The sequence below is a fragment of the Cynocephalus volans genome, chromosome 7 (genome assembly GCF_027409185.1).
Source record: "Cynocephalus volans isolate mCynVol1 chromosome 7, mCynVol1.pri, whole genome shotgun sequence".
In the NCBI taxonomy this organism is placed as follows: domain Eukaryota; kingdom Metazoa; phylum Chordata; class Mammalia; order Dermoptera; family Cynocephalidae; genus Cynocephalus; species Cynocephalus volans.
Genome location: NC_084466.1, coordinates 108,105,838 through 108,129,549, shown reverse-complemented (window position 1 = coordinate 108,129,549; position 23,712 = coordinate 108,105,838). Strand labels below are relative to the sequence as shown.

The following is a 23,712-nucleotide window of genomic DNA, read 5'->3' as shown; positions in this document are numbered from 1 at the left end:
ACCAATTATATGTGATTTATATGATCACAATATGTGACCTTCCGCGTCTGGCTTCTTTCACTTAGCATAATGTTTTCAACATTCACCCATGCTGTAGTATGTATCTGTACTCATTTCTTTTTGTGAGAATGCCTAATTTTTTTAATGCCCTAAGAAGCCCATAAAATATATACAAACGATAATAAGGATTTGAGATTTCAAGGATATATCCACGAAAATTCCTCAAAATTGAATATACTGAGAAGAAAACACTCCAGCCATCATAGACTGACAGACAAGTAAGACTTGGCCTATTATTTGTAACACAAGCATAAAATAAACTGGGAAACTTCCTTTACACTGTAGCAGTCATTATTAACATGACCAACATTGTTAGAAAAAGTCCATTTCCTCTATCTTCATGGGGCTTTAATTAAATGTAATAGGTCTTTTTTAGATAAAGTCTTTTTCTCTTCTCCAGTGTTGCTAACTGCTTGCTTATTCTATACCAACTTCTCCCCCTGTGCTTTCTGGATAAGGAGATTAAGCCCATAATGGCCTTGCTGAGACTGCCACTGAAGATATCGGTGCCATCCACACTTCCTCCACTCCACTGTCTTCCCAGGGAGACCAGCTAAATCCCACTTGATTCGATACCCAACAGTGCCGGGCTCCCCAGCCAGCAGCAGCAAATGCTTGCACATTTGATGGTTGTTGTGGAATCAGGCTCTGAGTATTGGGATCTGTTCTGCTCTAAATAACTCAAGAGATTTATTTCTTTTATCTTAAAGATAATATGAGGCTGTTTATTGTTAATACTGTCAGAGACTTCCACTTGGATTAACAGAGGATGGTACCATCAACAATTTAGATAAGGCACTGCCAGGTCTTCTTCTGGTTTTCTGGAGTGATTTAGTTGGGGAAGGCAGACCATATTTACAGTAAATATTCCACACCTACTTCTATGCACACCCTCAGCCAACAGACACAATCCCAGCTGCTGCCAGAGGGCAGGAAGACTGGCAAAGGAGCTGATCTTGGACCTCTTTCTTCAGTTACAAACTCTCTTTTCCCCTTGCATCTTTGGAGATGTCCTACGGTTTTTCAATATATGCTTTAACATTTTTTAAAAAGTTTTTTTAACTGTGGTAAAACACAATAACATAAAACTCCCCCCCCAAATAAATGCATGTCTATGTTGTAAAAACAACCAGGAAATGATAGATTTTGAAAATTAAATGAAAAGGAGAATCTGATAATATTCTTTAAAAGCTGATTAGAAAGTCCACATGAATGCTGCGGGCCTGTAAACTGGTAGATTTCCCTGTGTGATTATCTGCGGGTCCTTTCATTAACAGGCCCACATAAAACTTTCATCTTAACCATTTTTTTTTTTTTTTTTTTCTGACCAGTAAGGGGATCGCAACCCTCGGCACGGTGTGGTCTGCACCACGCTCAGCCAGTGAGCGCACTGGCCATCCCTATATAGGATCCGAACCCGCGGCCTCGGCACTCCCAGCACTGCACTCTACCGAGTGAGCCACAGGGCTGGCCCTCATCTTAACCATTTTTAAGTGTACAGTTCACTAGTGCTAAGTACATTCACATTGTTCTGCAACCAATCTCCAGAACTCTTTTCATCTTGAAAAATGGAAACTTTATTCCCATTAAACAACTTTCCCTTTCCTCTCCTCCAGCTTCTGTGTCTATAATCTGACTACTCTAGCTATCTCTATAGGAGAAATCACAGTATCTGCCTTTTTGTGACTGGCTTCTTTCACTTAGTATACTGTCTTTAAAATTTATCCAAGTGGTAGCATGTATCGTATCATTCTTTTTTAAGGCTGAGTAATATTCCAATGTATATACGAGTATACAGCATATTTTCTTTCTCCATTCATCTGTTCATGGACACTTAAGTTGCTTCTACCTTTTGGCTATTGTGAATAATGCTGCTATGAACATGGGTGTACAAATATCTCCTGGCACCCTGCTTTCAATTCTCTTGAGTATATACCCAGAAGTGGAATTGCTGGATCATAAAGTAACTCTACACTTAACTTTCTAAGGAAACATCAAACTTTTTTCACCATGGCTGCTTGATTTTACATTACCTTCAACAGTCCACGAGGATTCCCATATCACCACATCCTCCTCACCAACACTGGCTATTTTCTTTTTTGTTTTTTAGTAGCCATCCTAAGGAGTGTTCAATATGTGCTTTCTATTTTTTTATTTTTATTTTTTAATTGGTTATGAATATTCATGAGATACAAAGCTGATTGTCACCCCTCATGCCCAAGATGTGAAGGTCAGATCCATACAGGCAACATGCACCTTACCACAAATTGTGTTTGTACCCCAGATCCCCCCTCCCACTCCCTCCCCCTTTCCCCACCACTCCGCTTTGTATCCCAAGGTATGTTCTCTCCCTCTGCAAGTCCAACATACCACTGTGGACTTAATATGTGCTTTTTAAAAATACTTTTTTCAGTATACATTTCAGGGTTTCCATAATTCCCTAAACAATGAGAAATTTGGGGCTTGAAGATTGAAATAGTAAACACTTTTTTATCCTATAAGAATTTGTTAGAAAAAAAAAAAAGAGTTCTGCAAAAATATATTGACACCTACTGATTTAGACTAAGCATCTATTTGTTTCACATAAGAACAAATGTAATTAAAATGAAATGAAACCACTAATTATGAGGTTCCTGCTATGTGCAGGCCCTATGAGACATACACCATCTCATTTTATCGCTACAACCCATGAAGTAGATGCCATTAACTTGAACTCACAGGTGAGCAAAGTGAAGCTGAAGGGGGTTACAGGTCACATGGCTAGAAAATGCCAGAGCTGAGATTTGAACCTGATTCTAAAAGCTCTGCTGGCTCTTTCCAGTGAGTCAGAGGAAAAAATATATCAAGAAAGTGAATCTCTTCCTAACTTGGGCAACCGTTAGGTCAAGCTCTGAATCCAAGTAGCATAGTCTCTATGCAGAAAATGCTGCTGACATACAATCTCCAACCAAAAGGAAATGGCATCTTCAAAGGTAATAAACATTCAATATCTACAAGAGTGGCTACTACAGCTCTGTCATTTTAAAGAAGAAGAACTGATGGCTTTCTTTCACATTTCCTTTAAAGGTGTCACTATTCATGCTCATTCAAATGTAGCCTGCTATCTGTGTTACAGTAAAGAAAGCCTCTCCCAGGTAGAAATACCTGTGAATAGACAGACATATAGGAATTGAACTGAAAGATGTTGATGGGGGGAGATGGGGGAGAGGGAGGTAGGAAAAGGAGGAATTGGTAAAGGGACATGAAAATCAACTATACTGTATAATGATAAATCAAATTTTTTTTTAAAAAAGGATATCACCAATGAACATGCTCAATAAAGAAACCAACTGGGCATGTGCAAGACTATGTTATGTAACAGGCAACCACCCCCTTAGTTGGATATTCATTAGAGGTCATGAATATGTATTAGATGACAAAACTAGAAAAGCTGAATCTTGGCAGAAGGCAGGGCTGTTGCTCACTGTGTCGTGAGGGCATCTTTCTTTCTTTTTGTATCAAGCTTACTTTCAGCACGTGGCTGCTGACTCTCTTGAGCCAGCCTGCACTCTGTGCTGAACTTCAAGTGTGTATTTCTCACTTTTGTATTAAACGTAGGGTGGGCACTGGTCAGTCTCTGGAGTAGGGCAACCTATCTCTGTGAAATCTGTATCTCTTCTTCATTCTATTCAACCTGTTCTCGCTTTAAAAAATAAAATGAATAAATAAAGGTGTCACTATTCATGCTCATTCAAAGGAGCCTGCTATCTGTGTTACAGTAAAGAAAGCCTCTCCTAGTTAGAAATATCTGTGAATACAGTAGTACTTTAGTCTTACAGAGGGAGGGAACATTCCTAGGGCTACAAAGTGGAGTGGGGGGTTGGGGGATAATTTGGTGAGGGACACGGGGTACAAAAGTAATTTCTGGTAATGGGTATGCTGCCAGCATGAATCTGGCCCTCACATCATGGGCACGAGGGGTGATAATTAGCTTTGTATTTCATGAATATTCATAATAAAGAAATCTGTGAATAGACAGACATATAGGAATTGAACTGAAAGAGGCATTTAAAATTCAATTATCAATCACTCTCTATACATCGAGGAAAGTTATTTTAAAATTTAAAATTCTTTAAAATGAGTAGAGCTAATGATATTAGATTTTCCATAATGTTTCTAATGAATGCTATAAATTTAATACAAAATTCTACCCCTTTTTCAAACACCCCACCATTAAAAATTCTTAAAAACCAAAAACATTAAGGAGCTTTACAGTGACAAATTTTCCACACTCCTACATCACTTCTGATAAATAATATGGAAGTAAATTGTTAATTTCTGTGTCGAATATTTTTCTTTCTCCTTCAGAAAGCAATTCACTCTTGTAGACTTTTGAGATGTTAGTTAACTTGAAGTGATTAGGTATCTTTTCTAGGCAAGATTTCTCAGGTATCTTGCCCTCATTTGGTCTTCGGATAAATCAGATGCTTGCTGAAGTTTTAAACATGTCAAGTAAAGAAAATAATGGCTTTGAAGTTTCTAAAGAAAGGTGGTTTGGAAATAACAAAATCAGTCTGCTTCAAACTGCTTTATCTGTGTGCAGTGCACTTGTTCAAAGGAGCTGCTCTTCTAGGGACCATGAAGAGCCAGCTGTGCCAGTGGCCAACACGCCATCCTCAGTCTCCAGCACCGCTGACGCTCACCGAGCACTGTGCTGACTCCCCTCCAGCCCACCAGAGTGATCCACCAGCCCTCACGGCCGTGAACTGAGGCTTACAAAAATGAGTTCGAAGGTCTGGTTTCAAATCCTTGTTCTGCCACTTTACTCTCAGTAGGATCTGGGACAAATAACTCCTTGGGGCCTCTGTTTGCTCATGTGTAAAAATACCTTTTTTTTTTTTTTTTAGTTTCAAGTGAGGTACTGTACACAAGAGTATTTTTTTAGCTGTAAAATGTAATGTAAATTCGAGGTTATGTCAATAAAGGGTTATAAACATAAAAATAATTTATTATCAGCAAATGATTTTTAAAGACTTCTATGACTCACTTTGGGCAATTTATACAGAGATAGATTTTCACAGCATGGCCTTGGTCAATATCTTGTAATATTGCCTGTTCAGAAGAATCGCCTGAGGAACTGTTAAAAATCAGAGATTGTAAGTCCCAACTGCAGATTTAATGAGTCAGAATCTAAGGGGAAAACTGGCTGGGAATAACTGGGAAAAACTGGGTGAGAGGCCCTGACTCAAACTATTACAAAAATTGTTTTTAATTTTTAAACTCAGGGAGACTCTCTCCTTGTAGAGACAAACTGCCTTGTACCAGAAAATGTATATCTTATATATTTGTCATAAGGTCATCAAGTTTCTAAGTATCAAGAGTCCATTTCAAATTGCGATTATTACAGACTAAAAAATGTACTTAATTAATCTTGCACCCCTGGTATAGGCAGAGAACGAATCGCCAGCTAGTACAAGAGAGATTGCTAGCAGTTCTGATTTTCTTGTGATGACCCTGGATTAAGTCCGAAACCCAAGTACATTCTGTCTCCAATGTGAAAATATTATGGACTACACAGTGAGTGTAATTTATTTTACCTTATTATTTTTTATTGTCTTATTTTACTTTGCTGGTTCTTAGCCCAAGCTCCACCAATTCAGAGCTGTGTGACTTTGCAGAAGTTATTCGAACTTTTTGCTTCCTGGTGTAAAATGGAAATCATACCCACACCTCACAGGATTACTGTGAGCAATGAATGAGATAATGGGTAGGAAACTTGCTACAGTTCCTGGTCCCTAGTAATAAATGAAAGCTGTTAGCAAAATTAGCTTGAATTTTGTGTTAAGTTTTTCTACCTCATATTGCAAGATCTCAGTAGCAAGAGCTGAATGAAACCTCAGGGTCATCTAGACCAACCACTCTTGGGGGTGCATCCCTGGGGACGCTAGTGCCCTCTGAGGAGCAATCCCAGACTGAGCGTGAACTTCTGGGCCCTTCCTTCCCACCCAGGGACATCCCACTGCTCCATCTCTTGACTGTAAAGACAGGTTCAATCCTATGTAATGTAATGTAAGTTACATTATGTAATGTATGTAATGTAATGTATGTAATGTAAAGACATGTTCAATCCTGTGTGTCTCAGTGTGGGCATCACTGGCATTTTGGTCAGGGCACTATAATTTGCATGGGACTGTCCCACACATTGAAGGAGGCTGAGGCACCCTGGCCCTCTCCCATCATGTACCAGCCACCACTGTGACAACCAAAAATGCCTCTACAAATTTCCAAATCTTCTAAGGAGAGTGATGCTCCCTCTTTCTCCACTGAGAGCCAGAGACTCTGGCAGGACTCTGGAGAGCAGGAGTCTGCTGCAGCTCACAGCCATCTCCTCATTTCCCCTTCACGAGGGCCAGGAAGCATCTCAGTCACTACTGCCATCACTGACTTCTCTATCCACAGACCTGCGATGCCTCCTTTCCACCTGAGGATCAAGGCCAGTGCCCCACCAGCCTGGCATTTGAGGGGCCCTTCCCCAGCTGGACTCACCATTCATCTCCAGCCTCATTTCACCCTCGTGTCTGGACCTCAGCCTCCATTTCTTGGAGCTGATTCCAATCCCTAGATTTCCATCACAGCCCCGCTTTTCAATTTCTTCCAACTGTGGTATTCCAGGCTGATTTCCTCCCTGAACTTGTTTTCTTGGAACCTCATGCTTTAGTGGAAAGAGCCAATAAATGATTGTGTATGTGTCCAAAGGGGCTTACCCCTTTGCAACTCTTTGGTTCTGCTAAGTCCTAACCTCTTCTCTCTAGTGCTCCTTTGCCCTTCCTGTATATTCTTCAAGCCACCAGAGGAAGAAGAGCGACACTTTCTCACTGACATGGAAGAAGCTGCAGTGCTCAAGGAAGAGGCCAAGGTGCACCTGAGCTGATCCAAAAGCACCATCTGTCGACAGTGAGTGCGGACAATGTGCCAGAATGTTCAGCAGAGGGTCGAGCTGGGGCACGGCAGCCCCTCGCGCTATCTGCACTCACCGGAGGGAATGAAAACCCTACAGCTAATGAATAATTCTCTTTTAAAGTACCAATGAATAAATGAGCTCTGCCAACTCCTACCTTAACAGAACTTTATTTCACAGAATTTCAAAATAGGATTTATTTGGGTCATTTAAAAATGTTCTCAGAGCAACAATTCTAGAACAGCACTGCAGGAAGCAGGACACATATTCAAGGAGGAAAAGGGAAAGAAAAAGAAATAGGTTCCTTCCAATTTCTATGATTTTTTTTCCCACTGGGGTTCTTACTGTCTCAAACAATGTCCTATCAATAGTTTCTTAAAGGCTGACCATCTCATGCTGACAAACACCACTGCAAACAATGTCAATCAGACATTCTGGGAAGCAACATTTCTGACTACCTCCAGAAGTGCTTTAGAGAGCTGCATGGTGCCACCTGCTTGACACATGCCAAGCTTTACAGGTGAACGTGTCTCAGAATGAGTAGGTCCCCTCCTGGATGAAAGCAGTGACCACCACCACCACCACCACGTGTCTGGAGCCCTTGTCCATGTGTTGTTGGATCAAGCACCGTGCTAAGCGATTTATGTGGGTTATTTCATTCAGTTTCACAATGTTATGCACTAGGTACTATTATTGGACCCATTTCATGGATGGTAAAGCTGAGGCATAAATAACTTACCATGAGCACATAAGGGGAGCCGTGGGGCCGATGGGGGATTCCAGAAGTCTGACTTCAATGCAGGCTACTTTGCTGCTGTGCTACACCTTTGTTCTACTGTGAAAGGGGAAGATAATCCAAAGGCTGCTGCACTTCACTGCTGTCAGACAAGAGGCCGGCAGAGGGGAAGGGCCTGTGGTTGACTGACTTCTCTCTCACTTGGCTGTTAAGAAATCTGCAGGCCATGTGATGAAGAAACTTGCCCTGGACCTCATCAGGGACCAACGGCACAGCCAGGATGAGAGCCCAGGGGTCTAGCACATACACTTCCTTCTACTGCTCCTTAGAAAATGTACCTCTGCAGGTGAGGGACAACACAGATCCCATACCACACCGTAAAATGTTAATGAAGTTCAAGTGTACACGTGGATTTAAGATAAATATGTTCCCTTAAAAACACGAATACAGGATTCTCCTTTGATGTCATATTTAGGGAATTAAATGGAAAAGGCAGGAATGAGACTGCATGGCATGCTTATAAAAGCAAATCTATATAAAGGTGTATCCCCCTCCCTTCTGCCTTATTGGTTTTGTTCCTCCTGAGATGTTAATATCACCATGGCAACAAGCATATGGTTAATGCATATTAACCATAAGTCATTTTCCTTTGCTAATGCTCTCAAATCCCCATTTTCATTTGGAAGGAGGTTTATATAACCCATTTTTTAAAAAAGTCTTTGTTTTTGATGCTGTTGAGTCTATACTGAGATAAACCTATTTTTAAAAATATGTATCAGTAAAAAGAAATGTGTTTGTATGTGTTTGGTTTCTATAAGAATAAACACTCAAATGCTGAAAAAATAGAACAGGACTGTTATGAGTGGTTTTTATTTTCTTTCTTTTGCTTAATTGTATTTTATTTTAAAATGAATTATATAATGAGGAAAAAATACATTTAAAAAATATATTTGCAAATGTACCACTACAGAAACCAAAGTAGAGTCTCCAGAAGCCCTGTACTTTTATAAACTCATTATAGAAGTCAGGCACACTCTTACTAGAGCCATGCTCACCCTTTTCTCCATGTTCGAGTAGCTGTTGTCCTTTCTAGCACCCTCTGGTGGTGGCCTTGATTGAGCCTTCATAGCCCAGAGCCTGGCGCCCTGCTTAAACACCCTTGACTGATGACACAGCCATTGTGGAAAACAATAGGGAAGTTCCTTGGAGAACTAAAAATTGAACTGCCTTATGACCCAGCAATCCCACTATTGGGTATATCCCCAAAGGAAATTAAATCAATATATCAAAAAGACACCTGCACTCCCATGCTCATCACAATACTATTCACAATAGTCAAGAGACAGAATCAACCTAAATGCGCATCAACAGCTGAACGGATTAAAAACACACGCACACAAAAACTGTAGTATATATACACAATGGAATACTATTCATCTATTTTTTAAAAAAATGAAATTCTGTTATTGGCAACAACATGGATGGAACTGGAGATCACCATATAATGGAAGTAAGCCAGGCACAGAAAGACAAATACTGCACAGTCTCACTTATATGTGGAATTTAAGGGAAATGAGCATTTTTTTCCAGAAATAGAGAGTAGAAAAGTGGTTACCAGAGGCAGAGAGGGAAGGGAAGACTGGGTTAGAGGAGTAGGGGAAGTGGCAGATTAATAGGTACAAAGCTATGCTATCTACTCTAAGTGAATCAATGTACAGTATAGGCATGTATTGAAACAACACACTGCACTCCATGAATATGTACAAAGAAATATTAAAGTAAAATAAAAAGTAATAAAACCCACCCTTAACTGAACAAAGCTTGGCAGTAGCTCCTGGTGACTAGCCTTTTGTCCTAGGTTTGTCTTGCAAGGTCATCTACATGGCTGAATAACAAGTCTCCTTGCTCCTCAGATAAACTTGCCCCTCGGCTTCTGACATTCAACACAAGGGTTTGATGAACTGGCCTGAAATTCTAGAAGAATCCCATGGATTTTCCATCTCCCTTAATGCAGCTGATCTCACTTTGGAAAGCATCCCCTAATGCCAGGTGAGGTTCAGGCTGAAGTAACAGGAGTTTTGATAGGCTAACGAGACGCCTGGGCTTGAGAAAGGGTTTGCATAGGTTCTGGGTGCCCAGGAGTAGTAGACAAGAAGGCCTAGAAGTGATTTCCTCATTCATTCTTCAAGTCAGTAAATATATATCAAATCCCTCCCAGTGCCAGGTGCTGGGCTGTACTCCAGGGATTCCAGAATTCCAGGGATTTGGTAAGGACTAATAGAGTACTAAGAAGTCTAGTATTAGTAATAAGTACCAAAAGTAGAGTAAGTAGGTTACTTAAGTATGAATCTTCATGTCCAGCTGATAGTAGATGCTCTATAAATATTGCTAAATTGAATTGTATTTAGAAAAGAAACCTCAAAATGATGTTTATCCATGGTGATTGTTTTGTTTACACATGTGCTAAACCATGTTGGCCTCCTGTTTGGGCAGAGAGTTAAGTCTGACACTTTTTATTTTTCCACAAACAGGTTTAGTAGCTCTAGTATCTAAAAACATTGCTCTCATTTTATCCAAAACTTAAAATATCTTAAATAAGGTAACCTTTTCTATGATTTAATTGAGTTCCAAATGTGGTCCAACACATGTCAAAATGGACATGTTAACTTACTGATCTGTGACACACACCCCAAGTTCCATCCCCCTCAATTAGAAAGTCACAAAGCTATGACCTGGCCACTGCCTTGCAGCTTCCCTGGGCAAGATGCCTCCTCAGGTGGAGATCTAGCAACCATAAGCAGTATAGAGCAGTAAAATTGAGCCTTTTGAAAGTGCAGTAATTAAAGTTAATCTTGACTATGTAACTCACTGTTCTTAATAGAATAATTCACATGATAAAAATTATGTTCGAGTTATTTCACACAAAAAAGTTGTCTCTGTAGGTAACTGTAAGATTTTTTTTGTCAAAAGGGAAAACTATATAATCAATGCTACCCTTTCCACTACATGTATCAAAGCTTTTAAGGCCTAAATTTGTTTTCCAGTTGTATTCACTGGCTCATTCCAGCTGCCTGGTCACACTTGCTTTTTCTCTTTCACTCTTACATGTCTTACTTTGTGTATTTTAATCTGCAAACCACCTGAAATCCTTTTGGAAACAATCCTTTCAGAGATCAAACCAAAATGTACTAAATAGCAAGACTAATAGAAGGATGCTTTAGTCAATTATCTTCCCAAAATGGGAAGTTGAATAATAATTTACAGGAGAAAGGTCCATGAAAAGAGTGAAGATTAGGTTAGGTGGTCCATTATATTTGATGAAAAAACTCTTTAGCCAGCAAAGTATTTATCTTGTTCAATCAATGAAAGGAACTTTCCAGGCATCCATGTAATATAATGTGGCCTTCAGTTACTCCAGTGCGTACATGTTCCTTACTGGAATGGCAGTCAGCAGTAGCTCTAGTGCGTGTTTGTTACATTCTCTCACCCAAGAGAGTTGGAATGATTTGCTAAGAGAGCAAGGGTCAGGCATAAATTCAGATGGTGTCAATGCCACCTCAGCAGACTCAACTCAAAGAATGAAGAGCGCTGACGCTGCACGGCAGCACCCAGCAGCTTCTGCATTAACTCTCTGCAGCAGACCCCGGAGCATGATCGGGTGTCCACGGATAATCCAAAAGGAACTATTGGAGATGTCAGACAGGATCTCTTGTATATACATAACAAAATTACAATGCAGAAATCAAAATTGACATCACAATAAACGTCTAAAGAAAGGTGCTAATAAAACGGGCAAGTATGCTATTGATCGATTACCAGAATTGCTACTCAGGGGTTATACATTCACCACTGGCTGGGATTTGCTTTATTGCTGCATAAATTAGCTAGCACTACAAAGAAGCAATCTGTTCTATTGTGGACTCCCTTTAGTTACACCCCATTTGTTTCTGCCTCTTATCTACCTTGGAAATGAACATCTATTGCATGCAGGAAACTATTCCAGAAGTGTCTTTCTTGTCCCTCTTCCCCAGCTTTCTTTGCTAGCAGGTAGCCACTCTCTGGGCTGTGCCCTCAGCCCACAGTTCTATGAAGAACTGTGAGACTGTATCTGCCTTTCTTCAGTGATCTAAATCCTCCACCCCGTCCTGTATAGATCACACGCAGAAAACAGAAATCACAGCCACCTAAGACAAAAGGTTGCTGCTGGGTTTTAGTTTACCTCTAACCCTCTCATTAATACCTCTATCCAAACCTGGTTCTGAAGCACATGATTCATGGTTTGATTGGCAGTCTCTTAGCAAATGAGGCTCAATGACCCTTCCTTTACTGTTTGACCAGATAAAATTTGATCCCATCTGCTTCCAGGTCCTCTTACTTTCACCTGCTATTTCTGCTACATTTCTGAGAGAACTGTGACCTACAAAGACCTCTGAGGTTGGGAAGAGATAGGCCTCTGTGGTACCCAAGTGTAGATGCTGGATTATTACATAATAGAATTGCTAGAGATGTGGAACCTAGAATGGCTTCTTGTTTCCTGCTAGTTGCGTCAGTTTAAGCTCTTTATGAAGAATTCTTCTCGGACAACCTAAAGCAAGTCACAAACCACCAAACGCAGAGAGGAGCAGAGGTGGCTGGAGAAAGCCACAGCACAGTCCTCCTGTAAAGTGTAATCGAAGACTGCCACCACCCTCACATCAGAATGCTTCTCGGCCTCATTCATTAGGAGTGACTGGGAAAAATGCTCTTCTGAATCATTTAAAAGTCTGAACTTTACCATAATTTCAACAAAAGCACAGTGTGATTATTTTAAACCACACAGGGTAACTCTGTCAAGGTTAACAACGTGGATCTGAGATCTCCACTGATCTTTAATCAATAAATAAGCATCTTTTGTAATTAGCACAGCCATTGTTTTAATGTAAATGGATGCTTTGAAATTGCTGGAAGGAGTCTGCGAATACTGTAATTTGTCCTCTTAAATTGCTTACACATTCCCCAGTCTTATTTTCAGCAGCATCAGGAAATTTCTGAACAATAGCACGAAGACAAACTTCCAACACCACCCTGACATGAATTTCCAAATGTCCTAATTAGAAGATGTGACTTAATGAGGTTTTTATTATACCGTGAATTAAATAAATAAAACCAGAAGAATGCATCTTGAAGTGACCTTCAGTTTAAATGTTGACATGCCCTGTCTATACCTGACTTAAGGAAGTGCTTAACTTTGTCCTTCAGAATGTCAAACTAGGCCTTGGATCTGCCGTGTCAAGGGTGTAGTTAATGCAATAAGCTCCAGAGTAAAATGCACGGACTGGCACTCTCAAGTCATTTAAACCAATAAAGACTTTTAGCAAGCTGATGACAAGAGGATAGGAAATAGCCTTTATATTAGTACAATCTGAGCTCTTATTAATTTTCATAGAACTAAATGAATTATAGGAGAAAAAGAAAAATGAACCCTAAGTTGCCTAAGGGGGACAGAATACTGGTGTGGTTAAAAGCTTTGGGACTGAAATCCGCCTCTTCCAACCTGCTAGTTCTGTGATCCTGGAACAGCTTATCTCTAAGCCTCGGTTTCCTCTTAAAACAGGGATATGTAACACTTTTCCTCATATTAGAATAAATGAGATAAAATGCTTAGCCTGGCATTTCCCACCCAGTAACTACTTCAAAATGGTATGGTTATTACTTTTACTGCCACTGCTAGTACTGGAATTATGCTCCATATCTAGTCCCATTTCTCTTCTAACAAGTGAGATTTTAGTAAAATGATACTTCAAAGGCTATGTTCAGAACAGCAGTGCTGCTGTGGATGATAAGGACATGTCCAGGCTCTCTGCTGAGTGCTTTACATACACTAGCTCTTTTAATTCTCACAGGGACTCAATGAGGGAGAGATCAGATTTTATTATGATTTATTATTTGATTTCATAACTCAGATAATTTCATCTTATAAATGAGGAAACTGATGGACACAGAAAAGCTAAAGCCAAAATTTGAACCTAGAGAGTCTGAATTCAGAGTCCACACTTTCAGACACTACTTCATTCTGTTTCCAACTTCATTCCCACTTCAGACAATGACATTTCTGATGATCAAGGCTAGCACTGGACCAGTTTTCACATTTAGAGCAGTATTACCCTGTTTGGATGTCCAAGTTGCTGTCCAGTGGCACAAATGACACTCCTTTCACCGATGAACATGAACTTACTTGGGTTACAGAATCTTGTTACTCATTATGAAAATTTGTAGGGGACAGAAGATAAAAGGTGGGTGGGTTCTGAAGTTTGGGCCTTATCCGGATATTCCAGCACATTCCAATTTGTAAGGTCAAAATCCTGATCTATAGAGCACTGTGAGTGCCATCTGACCAAGTTCTAACAGTCTCAGGAATTCCAACTTGAGGAACTGCTTAGAGTTCCCAACCGTGATTACTTGAATCACATCTTCTATAAATGCCCTTATATACAAGGGTAGTTCAAAAAGTTCATGGAAAAATTCACATTATCTCTCAACTCTATTTTTCCACGGACTTTTGAATTACCCCTGTATTTATCTCCCAACCCACTCAGCACCCTTGATCCTGAACTTGGTTTACTTTTCCATAGGGACCCCTATGTCAAAGCAGGAGAATGTACTAGGATAAGTAGAAGATCATAGCTTTCACTGACTAGAAGGATCCTTGGAGGTCATCTGTCCCAACCTTCTCCTTATGTTGGGAAAGGAGACTTAAAACTCATTTCAAACGCTCTAAAGGCATTACATATTGCTGTGTTCTTACCCTGGCAGTGAAGTCCACAGCGGCCGCCCGGTTTAACAGCAATGTGGCTACGTTGATGTTCCCATAGTGAGCAGCTATATGCAGAGGAGTGAAGCCACTCTGCAAAGAAAACACAGCAGACGCTCAATTGATTCCTCCGTCCCTTGCCTGACAGGTTCATATCACAACCCTGCCCAAATAAAAATGAGGAAGCAAAAGATGCTGAGGACCACATTCCACTTGGTACTAGATTTTGATCAGTGCCAATTGCTGATAGGGTTTCTAATAAAACCCAAACTCAAAAGGCAGAGGAATAGCTAGGGAGAAACTGAGGATGGAGACTGAGCAATTTCTGTAAATCCACAGAACTATACAGAAGCCATCATTCCCCAAAGTTAAAACAGGGACGATGAGAAAAATCTGAATAGCTCATAGAAAGCTTGACGGGTACCACTGTTTCATTACTGATGATGGAATTGTCCATTGAAACTCTGTCAAAATTCAATTAGCTTTATATATTCAATATAGATTCAAATTAACCAATGGTCAATGCCAATTTTAATGACAAAAGCAATTTTGGGGGGGAAGAGGTACTAAATTGGTTTTGTATAATGTGTGATTTTATTCCATAAAGAATCCACAAGTCTATCTCTTTATTAGCAAATACCTAATCAATAACACACTTTTCTGGATTATTTATACCAAGGTCATTTTACTTCCTTAAAAAATGCTAAAACATGCAGCGATTCACTTAATCCCCAAAGATTGAAACCTTACAGGAACCAAATGCATTTCTAATTTGTTAGCAAGCTTCTTAGCCATGCTAGCTATCTTACTGACTCTCGTGGAAGGGTAGGTCATATTGGCACCATTCTGAGGTACTTTCCTTTGCTGACACCACTGAGGATAAGTGTCATGCAGAACCCTAAAGACTCAGTCCTGGATGAGTAGAATGACAGGGTTGTCTGCAGCTGTAGGTAGAGCTGATAAGCATCTACTGTGTCCAAACTCTTCCTCTCACACACCTCTACTGTAATCCCCTTCAGATTCAAGGATTCCACATTCTGCCTTTCAAACACCAGGTTCAGCTGCAGAAAGCCCTGGTAATCAAACTACTGTCTTCTCTGGCACATGCTCCTTTCAGGGGCAGGGGTATAAAAAGCAGGTATCTAGCCTACAGAAGGCAATGCAAATAAGGGAAAGAAATGAGGCAGCAGCACTAAGTCATGGGAGTAATGAGGCAGAATCAGATGATACATATAAGTATGTACACATATATATATACCTCTGTTGTTCTATTCACCACCATCTAGGTTAACACATTTGGAAGCAAAGAGGAGGAAAAAATGAACGGTTAGTTCACCATTGGTGATATGAATCGCAGAAAGCTCATGATGGCTACATGATGAGGATGAAAGCTCTAATGGAAGCACAATAGGCACAGAAAGAAAGCTAGAAGGCTGCACAATGGCCTAGTCCCAATGCCACATTTCCTTCATGGACATGTTCAAGGGATACACATCAAGACAATGGGAACTCTGGCTGGGCTCCTTTGCTGCTGGCATGCTTTCCGCAGCTCACCTACGCTCAGTGCATTGCCTGTCATCTTAGATCTCAATCAGAGGCTTCTTTGTGCACATCGTCTTTAGCATTTTGTCATTTTTCACCCTGATGTCTGAGCAGAAGTGTTGAATACATTATGAAATATATATTAAAAGGAAGGAAACTCTCAGATGCATAGAAATTTCAATTTCTTTTGAGGTGGCCTCCCTTTTAGCACGCACCACAGTTACCTCCTAGCTTTGCAGGTTAAGGGAAGGCATGCCTTAATTGGGTAGCTTGGACACATGTTTCTATTCCTTCCAATGAAGTTAAGTGCTGGGCATACGCTTGCCAAGAGGCAGACCAGGCATTCTCAAAGGTTGTGTGCCTAACACAAGCTGGTTGCATGAACAGCCCATGTCCCTTAAGCCTCACCTTTGATTCCACATCTGCATTGTTGTCATTCTGCAGCAGCAGGGCGGCAGCTTTCGTGTCATCTTTTCGGGCAGCAATATGAAGAGCTGGAAGACGCACTTTTCCTTTTGTGTCATTTTCTAGCAGGAGTGAAACTACTTGGTCATGACCTTGTTGCAAAGCTACTGCCAATGGTGTGAAGCCATCCTGCAAATAAATGGATGGGTCAAGATTGGCCCCAATGGATATTTTCTTTTTGATTAAATGAACAAACAAGAAGGCAGCCGCATGATTGAGTCCCAATTTTTGTTTTGGGTTATTAATGCTAACAACATATTCAAATGGACATATATGTGAAAAGACATTTAAAAATATAGATACATATAACCAAAGCAAAAAACAATAAGAAATCTGTTATAAGTTTATGGGTTTTTTTCTGTTAAAAAGTAATATGCATTAATATGGAAAAATTTGAAAATACACAAAAGTACTATATAAAAAAGAAGAAGATGCCATAATTTCAATACCTATAAAATAATCACAGTGAAAACAATAAAATTTCAGGTTAAATTCATGTAAAATTTTCAAAGGAGCTAATTTAAATAAGATATAAAAATCTGCACTGATATTTTAAAGCTGGGGTATATACATGTTTGACTTATTATTATACCCTGTTGCCTAGCATATATCTGGTGGTTAATCAGTATATGTCAATTAATGGACCATACTTAATGCTGTCTTAAGGAAGTTCTATATAAAAGACTCTTGGCTTCTCTGACCAATGAGGAAGAAGACACAGGAAATATGCAAAACATGACTTTATTATTTTGGTTATTAATTTTTTCTTTTTAAATTTTATCATAAATTGAAAAATTATAATTGTATATATTTATGGGGTACAAAGTAATGTTATGATTTATTAGTACAATGTGGAATGTTTAAATCAAGCTAAGATATCAATTACCTTGAATATTTTTTGTGGGGAGAACATCTGAAATTTATTCTCTTAGCAATTTTGAAATGTATAATACATATTACTAACTATATTCGCCATGCTGTGCAATAGATCTCAAAAAAAAAAGAACTTATTCCTACTGTCTAACTAATACTTTGTACGCTTTGGCCAATATCTCCACATTCCCCCCAGCCTCTGGTAACCACCATTCAACTCTCTGCTTCTATGAGTGTGATTAAAACATGACTTAGGAATAAATTCAGAATTAAGTGAACAAATGCATACTGTGTACATTTTGAGTCTTCCCTTGGTGTTACTCTGGGACTTGACAAAGAGGAGACAGCTACAGATTTCACTGTGGTTAATTAATTTATGGATGATCTAGGGCTGCTGTCTGGAATAAATAGCACAGGGTAGAAAATCCTAATACTGGCTCACAAATTTTAATTCTGCAATGGCTTTATTATTATACACATACAAAAAATTTAAAAATTACTTTTACTAGAGAACTGGCAAGCAAGATACTTAGTATTTTATTCAGGTCATGATATTTTCTTTCTGTAGTCCCTGTAGTACTAACAAAGGACTACTCCAATGAAGAACATTTGTAAGGGAAAAGAAGAAAACCTGGTCACTTGCACACTAATGTCTGTTGGTTTTCCTAAAACACCACTTCCATCATTCTATCCCTTGCTGGAAAACAGATAAGGGCTCCAACAATTTATCTGACTGAATGCAAAACAGCACACTGATATTCAAGGATGTGCGCAATATTGATCCAAAGCACTCAAGGGACTACACTGACCACTCTCCTCCCATATACATCCTTTCCGCCAGTCTCCTTACGCGTTATGGACATGCAGACTGGTTCCTACCCTGGCATCTATACTCATGCTATTTCCCCATCCTGAAATGCCTTCCACACTCTATACTTCATGCTTCAAAATGTGGCTTAAGTACCACCTGCTTCTTTCAACTTTACTACCCAAGAAGACACAAAAAAGGAAAAGGAAAATGTAACCACTGTGACCAGGAGGACATTCCCTACAGCCTTAAGTAAGATAAAAAACAGGGGAAGATGAGATGCCACCAAGATGTCACCAAAATGATATCACAGGTATACACTTAAGGTCATAAAGTTTAGAGTATAATTTAATGCTTTGAGAAAAGTAGCCTACATAACAGTGTAAATATATGATCTCATTTTCATAAAGATAAATATGTATGTGTATTATGTACATGTACAAAATATCTGGATGAAGAAACAAAATGTTACCTCTAGGGAAAATTAACAGAGCCTTTTTCCTTTTTATTGTACTTTCTCATTTACATAATGTAGTACTTTTGCAAAAAAAGAAAAAAAATGCATTGCTTAAAGGAGAGAGTGGTAAATGGAAAATTTTGTCTTAAAAGTTAACTCGCTTTTGAGTCTCACTTTTAAAACCTGAATAAAATCTAGGTGGTAAAAATGACAGCCCACTTCTGTTCTGAATCAAAACAAAATGTCTCCATTTCCACTAATGTGAATTTTTAAATTGACAGGGCCTATACATAAAGGAAACTACTTTGCACTAGAAAATAAACTGCAATTGAGCTGATTAGCACTGACAAGAATGTGTTCCCTGCATAAGCCAATTAAAGACACAAAGATACCAGCTCTAAGGTGTGAATAGATAAAATTAGCAGTTCCAGATTTTGTCTCAAAACCAAGTTTAAATCATTTGGTTTGCTTTGTGCAGCTATTAAGAGAAAAATACAAGCAGAAAGGAAACGTGATAAAAGTTACTTGAAAAAAGGGTCCATACCCCAGTTGCTCAAGGATCTACCTTCACTACTTTTTGAGTGTCTGACACATAATAGGTGCTTAATAATTACTTGTAGAACAATAAAGAAGCAAATTTCCCTCATGCTTCAGAATCTTAATTAGTGAGAAGATCTGTGAAAAAGAGATGATATGCAGTATACAGTAATATAAAAAAAGTTTTAAAAATCACATCATGCCGAAGATTTTCTACATATATAAGAAATGCTTACTAAAAAAAAAAAAAAAAAAAAAATACATTTGAAAGAATTTAGCAACATCACATCATTTAGTAAATGAAAAACCCTATTAAAAGCTCACTGTTTAAAGGATCCTTTAATTGCCCCCTACTGTTTGTTCTGTAAACACAGACTTCTGTATAAATAACACCAATATCATTTCTAATAAGAGAGCAATACTGTAGTAAGAATAGCATATAAACAAAATGTCTTACTTCTTGTTCTTTTTATTCTCTACTTACCAACAACTCAAAAGAAGAGAAAAAAAAAAACTCAAAACGTTCAAACATCTATAGTTTATCAGATGTTGTTCATGTAGCACCCTTCATGAAAACATGGACATGACTTGTTATTACAGAGAACAGTTATTTTTTTCCCTTAAAACTGCTAAAATAATAACAAAATTCAATTAATAGAAAGGAGTAAACATTTTTTTTATATATCCTTTGCCAAATACTGGATTAGTGATTTGAAGATCTCACATACTATTTTTCTTTAAGTTAGTTGTAGTACTTGTTTTTGGACCTTGAAAACTTAAATAAGTACTGGAGAACTCAGGAAGTTATTGGTGATTCGTTTACAAGCTACTTTAATTCTACCAGCAGTAAACTGGGGTTATATTTGCTTCTAAAGGAGAGATCAAGGTGTAAATAGACCTTCACAGACAAAGAAAACACTATGGAATCCCTTTCACGGGAATGTTATATTACTTGGTATTACCATCCCAAAATGGGAATGAGTTTTCTCTTAGCCGACAATGCCTTCCCTGTCCCCAGTCTCCCTGCATACTGTGGCACAACCCGTATGTTGTACTTGAAGTCCTATGCTCAGCCTTGCTACCACTGAGTGTGAGGAGAGACACCATTCTACACCTAGCAAATGTTTGTCCTTTTGATATCAGCCAGTAATTATTTCTTAACTAGCTTTAAGAATATTACTATAAAAATAATACATTCGCATGATATGAGTCTCCAACAGTTATGATGGACATAAAGTGAAATGTAAGGCTCCCTCCTAAATTGTGGAGAAAACAGCTGACAACAATAATGCTGAATAGCATTGGATTGTATAAGTATACCAGCATTTACTGAACAGGTTCCCTACTGGTACATATTTAGATTCTTTCCAATTTTTAAAAACTGCTATTCCTAATTATGTTGACAAACATTCTTATACACTATTATTGCATCCTAATGCAAATATATATATAATACATATTTTTGTGTACTTAATATATCTGTAATATAAGTTCTTAGAAATGGAACTGCTAAGTAAAAGGGCATGTAGATATTAACTTTTGATAGTTACTGACAAATGTTCTGCAAAAGTGTTGTAACCAATTATTGATTTCACCAATATTGCAGAAAAGTTCCAATTTCCTTTCCCCATTAATAATTTTTCTTATCTCACGGGCCAAAGATTAGATCTCATTCTTTATCTGATTAATTCTTATTCTTTGACTACGAGCAAGGGTGAGAATATTTTCATATATTTATGGTCATTTGCAATGGAACAGAATAGAGAATCCAGAAATCAACCCATAAACCTACAGCCAACTGATCTTCAACAAAGGTACCAAGAACACACACTGGGGAAAAGACTGCCTCTTCAGTAAATGGTACTGGGAAAACTGAACATCCATATGTAGGAGGATGAAACTAGACTCGTACCTCTTACCACATACCAAAATCAACTCAAATAGATTAGAAACTTAAATATAAGACCTGAAACTATAAAACTCCTGGAAGAAAATATAGGGGAAACATTCCAGAAAGTAGGACTGGGCAAAGACTTTATGAATGTGACCCCCAAAGCACAGGCAACAAAAGAAAAAATAAACAAATGGGATTATATCAAACTAAAAAGCTTCTGCACAGCAAAAGAAACAATTAACAGAGCAAAAAGACAATCTATAGTGGGAGAAAATATTTGCAAACTATGCATCCGACAAAGGATTAATATTCAGAATATACAAGGAACTCACACAACTTCATAGTAAGAAAACAAATAACCTGATTAAAAAATGAGCAGAGGAGCTAAATAGGCATTTCTCAAAGGAAGACATAAAAATGACCAACAGACACACGAGGAAATGCTCATCCTCACTCGGCATCAGGGAAATGCAAATCAAAACCACACTGAGATATCATCTCACCCCAGTTAGACTGGCTATTACCAAAAAGACAGAGAATAACAAATGCTGGTGAGGATGCAGAGAAAGAGGAACCCTCCTACACTGTTGGTGGGACTGTAAATTAGCACAGCCATTATGGAAAACAGTATGGAGTTTCCTCAAACAACTACAGATAGAACGGCCATATGATCTAGCAGTCCCACTACTGGGTACATATCCAAAGGAATGGAAATCAGCACTCCCATGTTTATCACAGTTCTATTTACAATAGCCAAGAGTTGGAACCTACGTGTCCATCATTTGACAATTGGAATAAAAAATGTGGCATATTTGCACAATGGAATACTACTCTGCCATAAAAAAGAATGAAATTCTGCCATTCACAGAAACATGAATGAACTTAGAGAAAATCATGTTAAGTGGCATAAGCCAGGCACAGAAAGAGAAATACCACATGTCCTCACTTATAAGTGGGAGCTAAAAAAATAAACAAATAATTTTTTTAAAAAAGGTACAACAATCACAATAATACACTGAACTTTCAAAAGGAAATAATAGAACTGAGGTTACCAGAGGTGGGAAAGGATGGGGGGTAAGGAAGGAATCGGTCAAGGGCCACAAAAAATGATTACATTGTATAATGTTGAATACATTAATTATCCTGATTTGGGCATCACATATTACACACAAGTATTGATATCCAACTCTGTACCCCACAGATATGTACAACTATGTTACAATAACAGTTTTTATATTTATAAATATAAATATAAATATTTTATATTTTGTATATATTTATTATATATTTATATTTATATTTCTTTCTGTATAAACTGTCTCTTCATTTATGTAGTGGTTTCCCTGGAAGGCATTATCTCAAAAGCTGGGTGAGGTTATATGCAATCCCTCTATTGTCATCTTCTCTGTGCCACGCAGGAAGCATGGCAGCAGGCAAGTAAGGGCAGAGGTATCATGACACGGACAATGCTGCATCTGCTCTAACTCACTGTTATGTTAAAAATAAAGAATACCCAAACGTTGGGCCTTTATTATTAGCAATAGATTTCTAGCGACACACAACAATTGATCACAATCTTCCATCCAGATTAGTTTAAAAAATAAACTACAATACCTAAGATAGTATTAATAACTTAAATTACTTCTATTCTTGAATAATTCTTCGACTGAAGACTGCAAAGCTTTTTTTTTTTTCACATACCACTTTTATTTAACACTTAAAAATGTACAATAGTTTTATTTTGAAGTATGAATTAAGTCTAATTAGTTAGCTTTAGAAATATACAAATTCAATCATTATAATTAGGCTAACAGATCTGGGAAAAAAACAGACTTAAAATGTTTAATCAAAAAAATATTTCAAAACACTTTGCCTTTGAGGCAAAATTATATGAGACAAAAAAGTTTGCTCAAGCAAATATGCTAAATATTAATAATAGCTAAATTATAGGGTAGAACAAGGCATTTAAGAGCAGAAAGGTTATCTATGCAATAGAAGATTTTTAAAGATTAAAAATAGACTTTCTAATATATTTCATAGAAAACTCATGAACCCACACATTAATATGCAACTGCAATTGAAATACTGGTAGGGCCAATTCTCAAATCCAGGTTTACAAAATACACTATAAACATGTGAATTTACCCATAGAAATAAAACAGTGTCTTACCTCTGTGGCTAGGCTCTGGCTTGCACCATTGTCCAGAAGAAACTTGACAACTTCCAGGTGGTTTTCCTGGGCTGCCATATACAATGGCGTGAAACCATTCTGCAAAATAAGAAAATGTTTATCTTCAGCTTTCTAGAGCCAATCTGTTTTTCGATGGTACTGTTGATATATGTGCTAAGAAAATGCTCACATATAATAATTTTAATAATACTTTAGTGTAGATATTCATATTTAATAGAAAAGCTAACACCATAGTTTAAGCAAAATTCATAATTTAGTGTAATTCACAACTATACTTCATAATTCATAATTTGAGTGTAGATCATAGTTAATAGTCTATAGTTAACAGTTCACAGTTGATAGTCTAAGTATAATTCATAGCAATTTACCCACTTTAAATAAATAAGTACATTCATTTAGTCATCAACCACTTAAAAGAGCCA

At 38.1% G+C, this 23,712-nt stretch overlaps 1 protein-coding gene across 21 annotated transcripts in view; it reads right to left on the bottom strand.

Annotated features, from left to right (window-relative positions):
- Nucleotides 1-23,712, bottom strand: part of ANK3 (ankyrin 3) — a 502,256-nt gene that overhangs the window by 177,626 nt on the left and 300,918 nt on the right. For all 21 annotated transcript variants that reach the window (XR_010024083.1, XR_010024084.1, XM_063103187.1 and 18 more), the window contains exons 5-7: nt 23,270-23,368; nt 16,474-16,659; nt 14,518-14,616 (exon numbers count right to left, since the gene is read on the bottom strand). Coding sequence is in view for 19 of the 21 variants with exons in the window: in XM_063103187.1 (XP_062959257.1) it covers nt 14,518-14,616; nt 16,474-16,659; nt 23,270-23,368 (384 nt within the window). In the remaining 2 variants the exon portion in view is untranslated. The remainder of the gene's footprint in view (nt 1-14,517; nt 14,617-16,473; nt 16,660-23,269; nt 23,369-23,712) is intronic.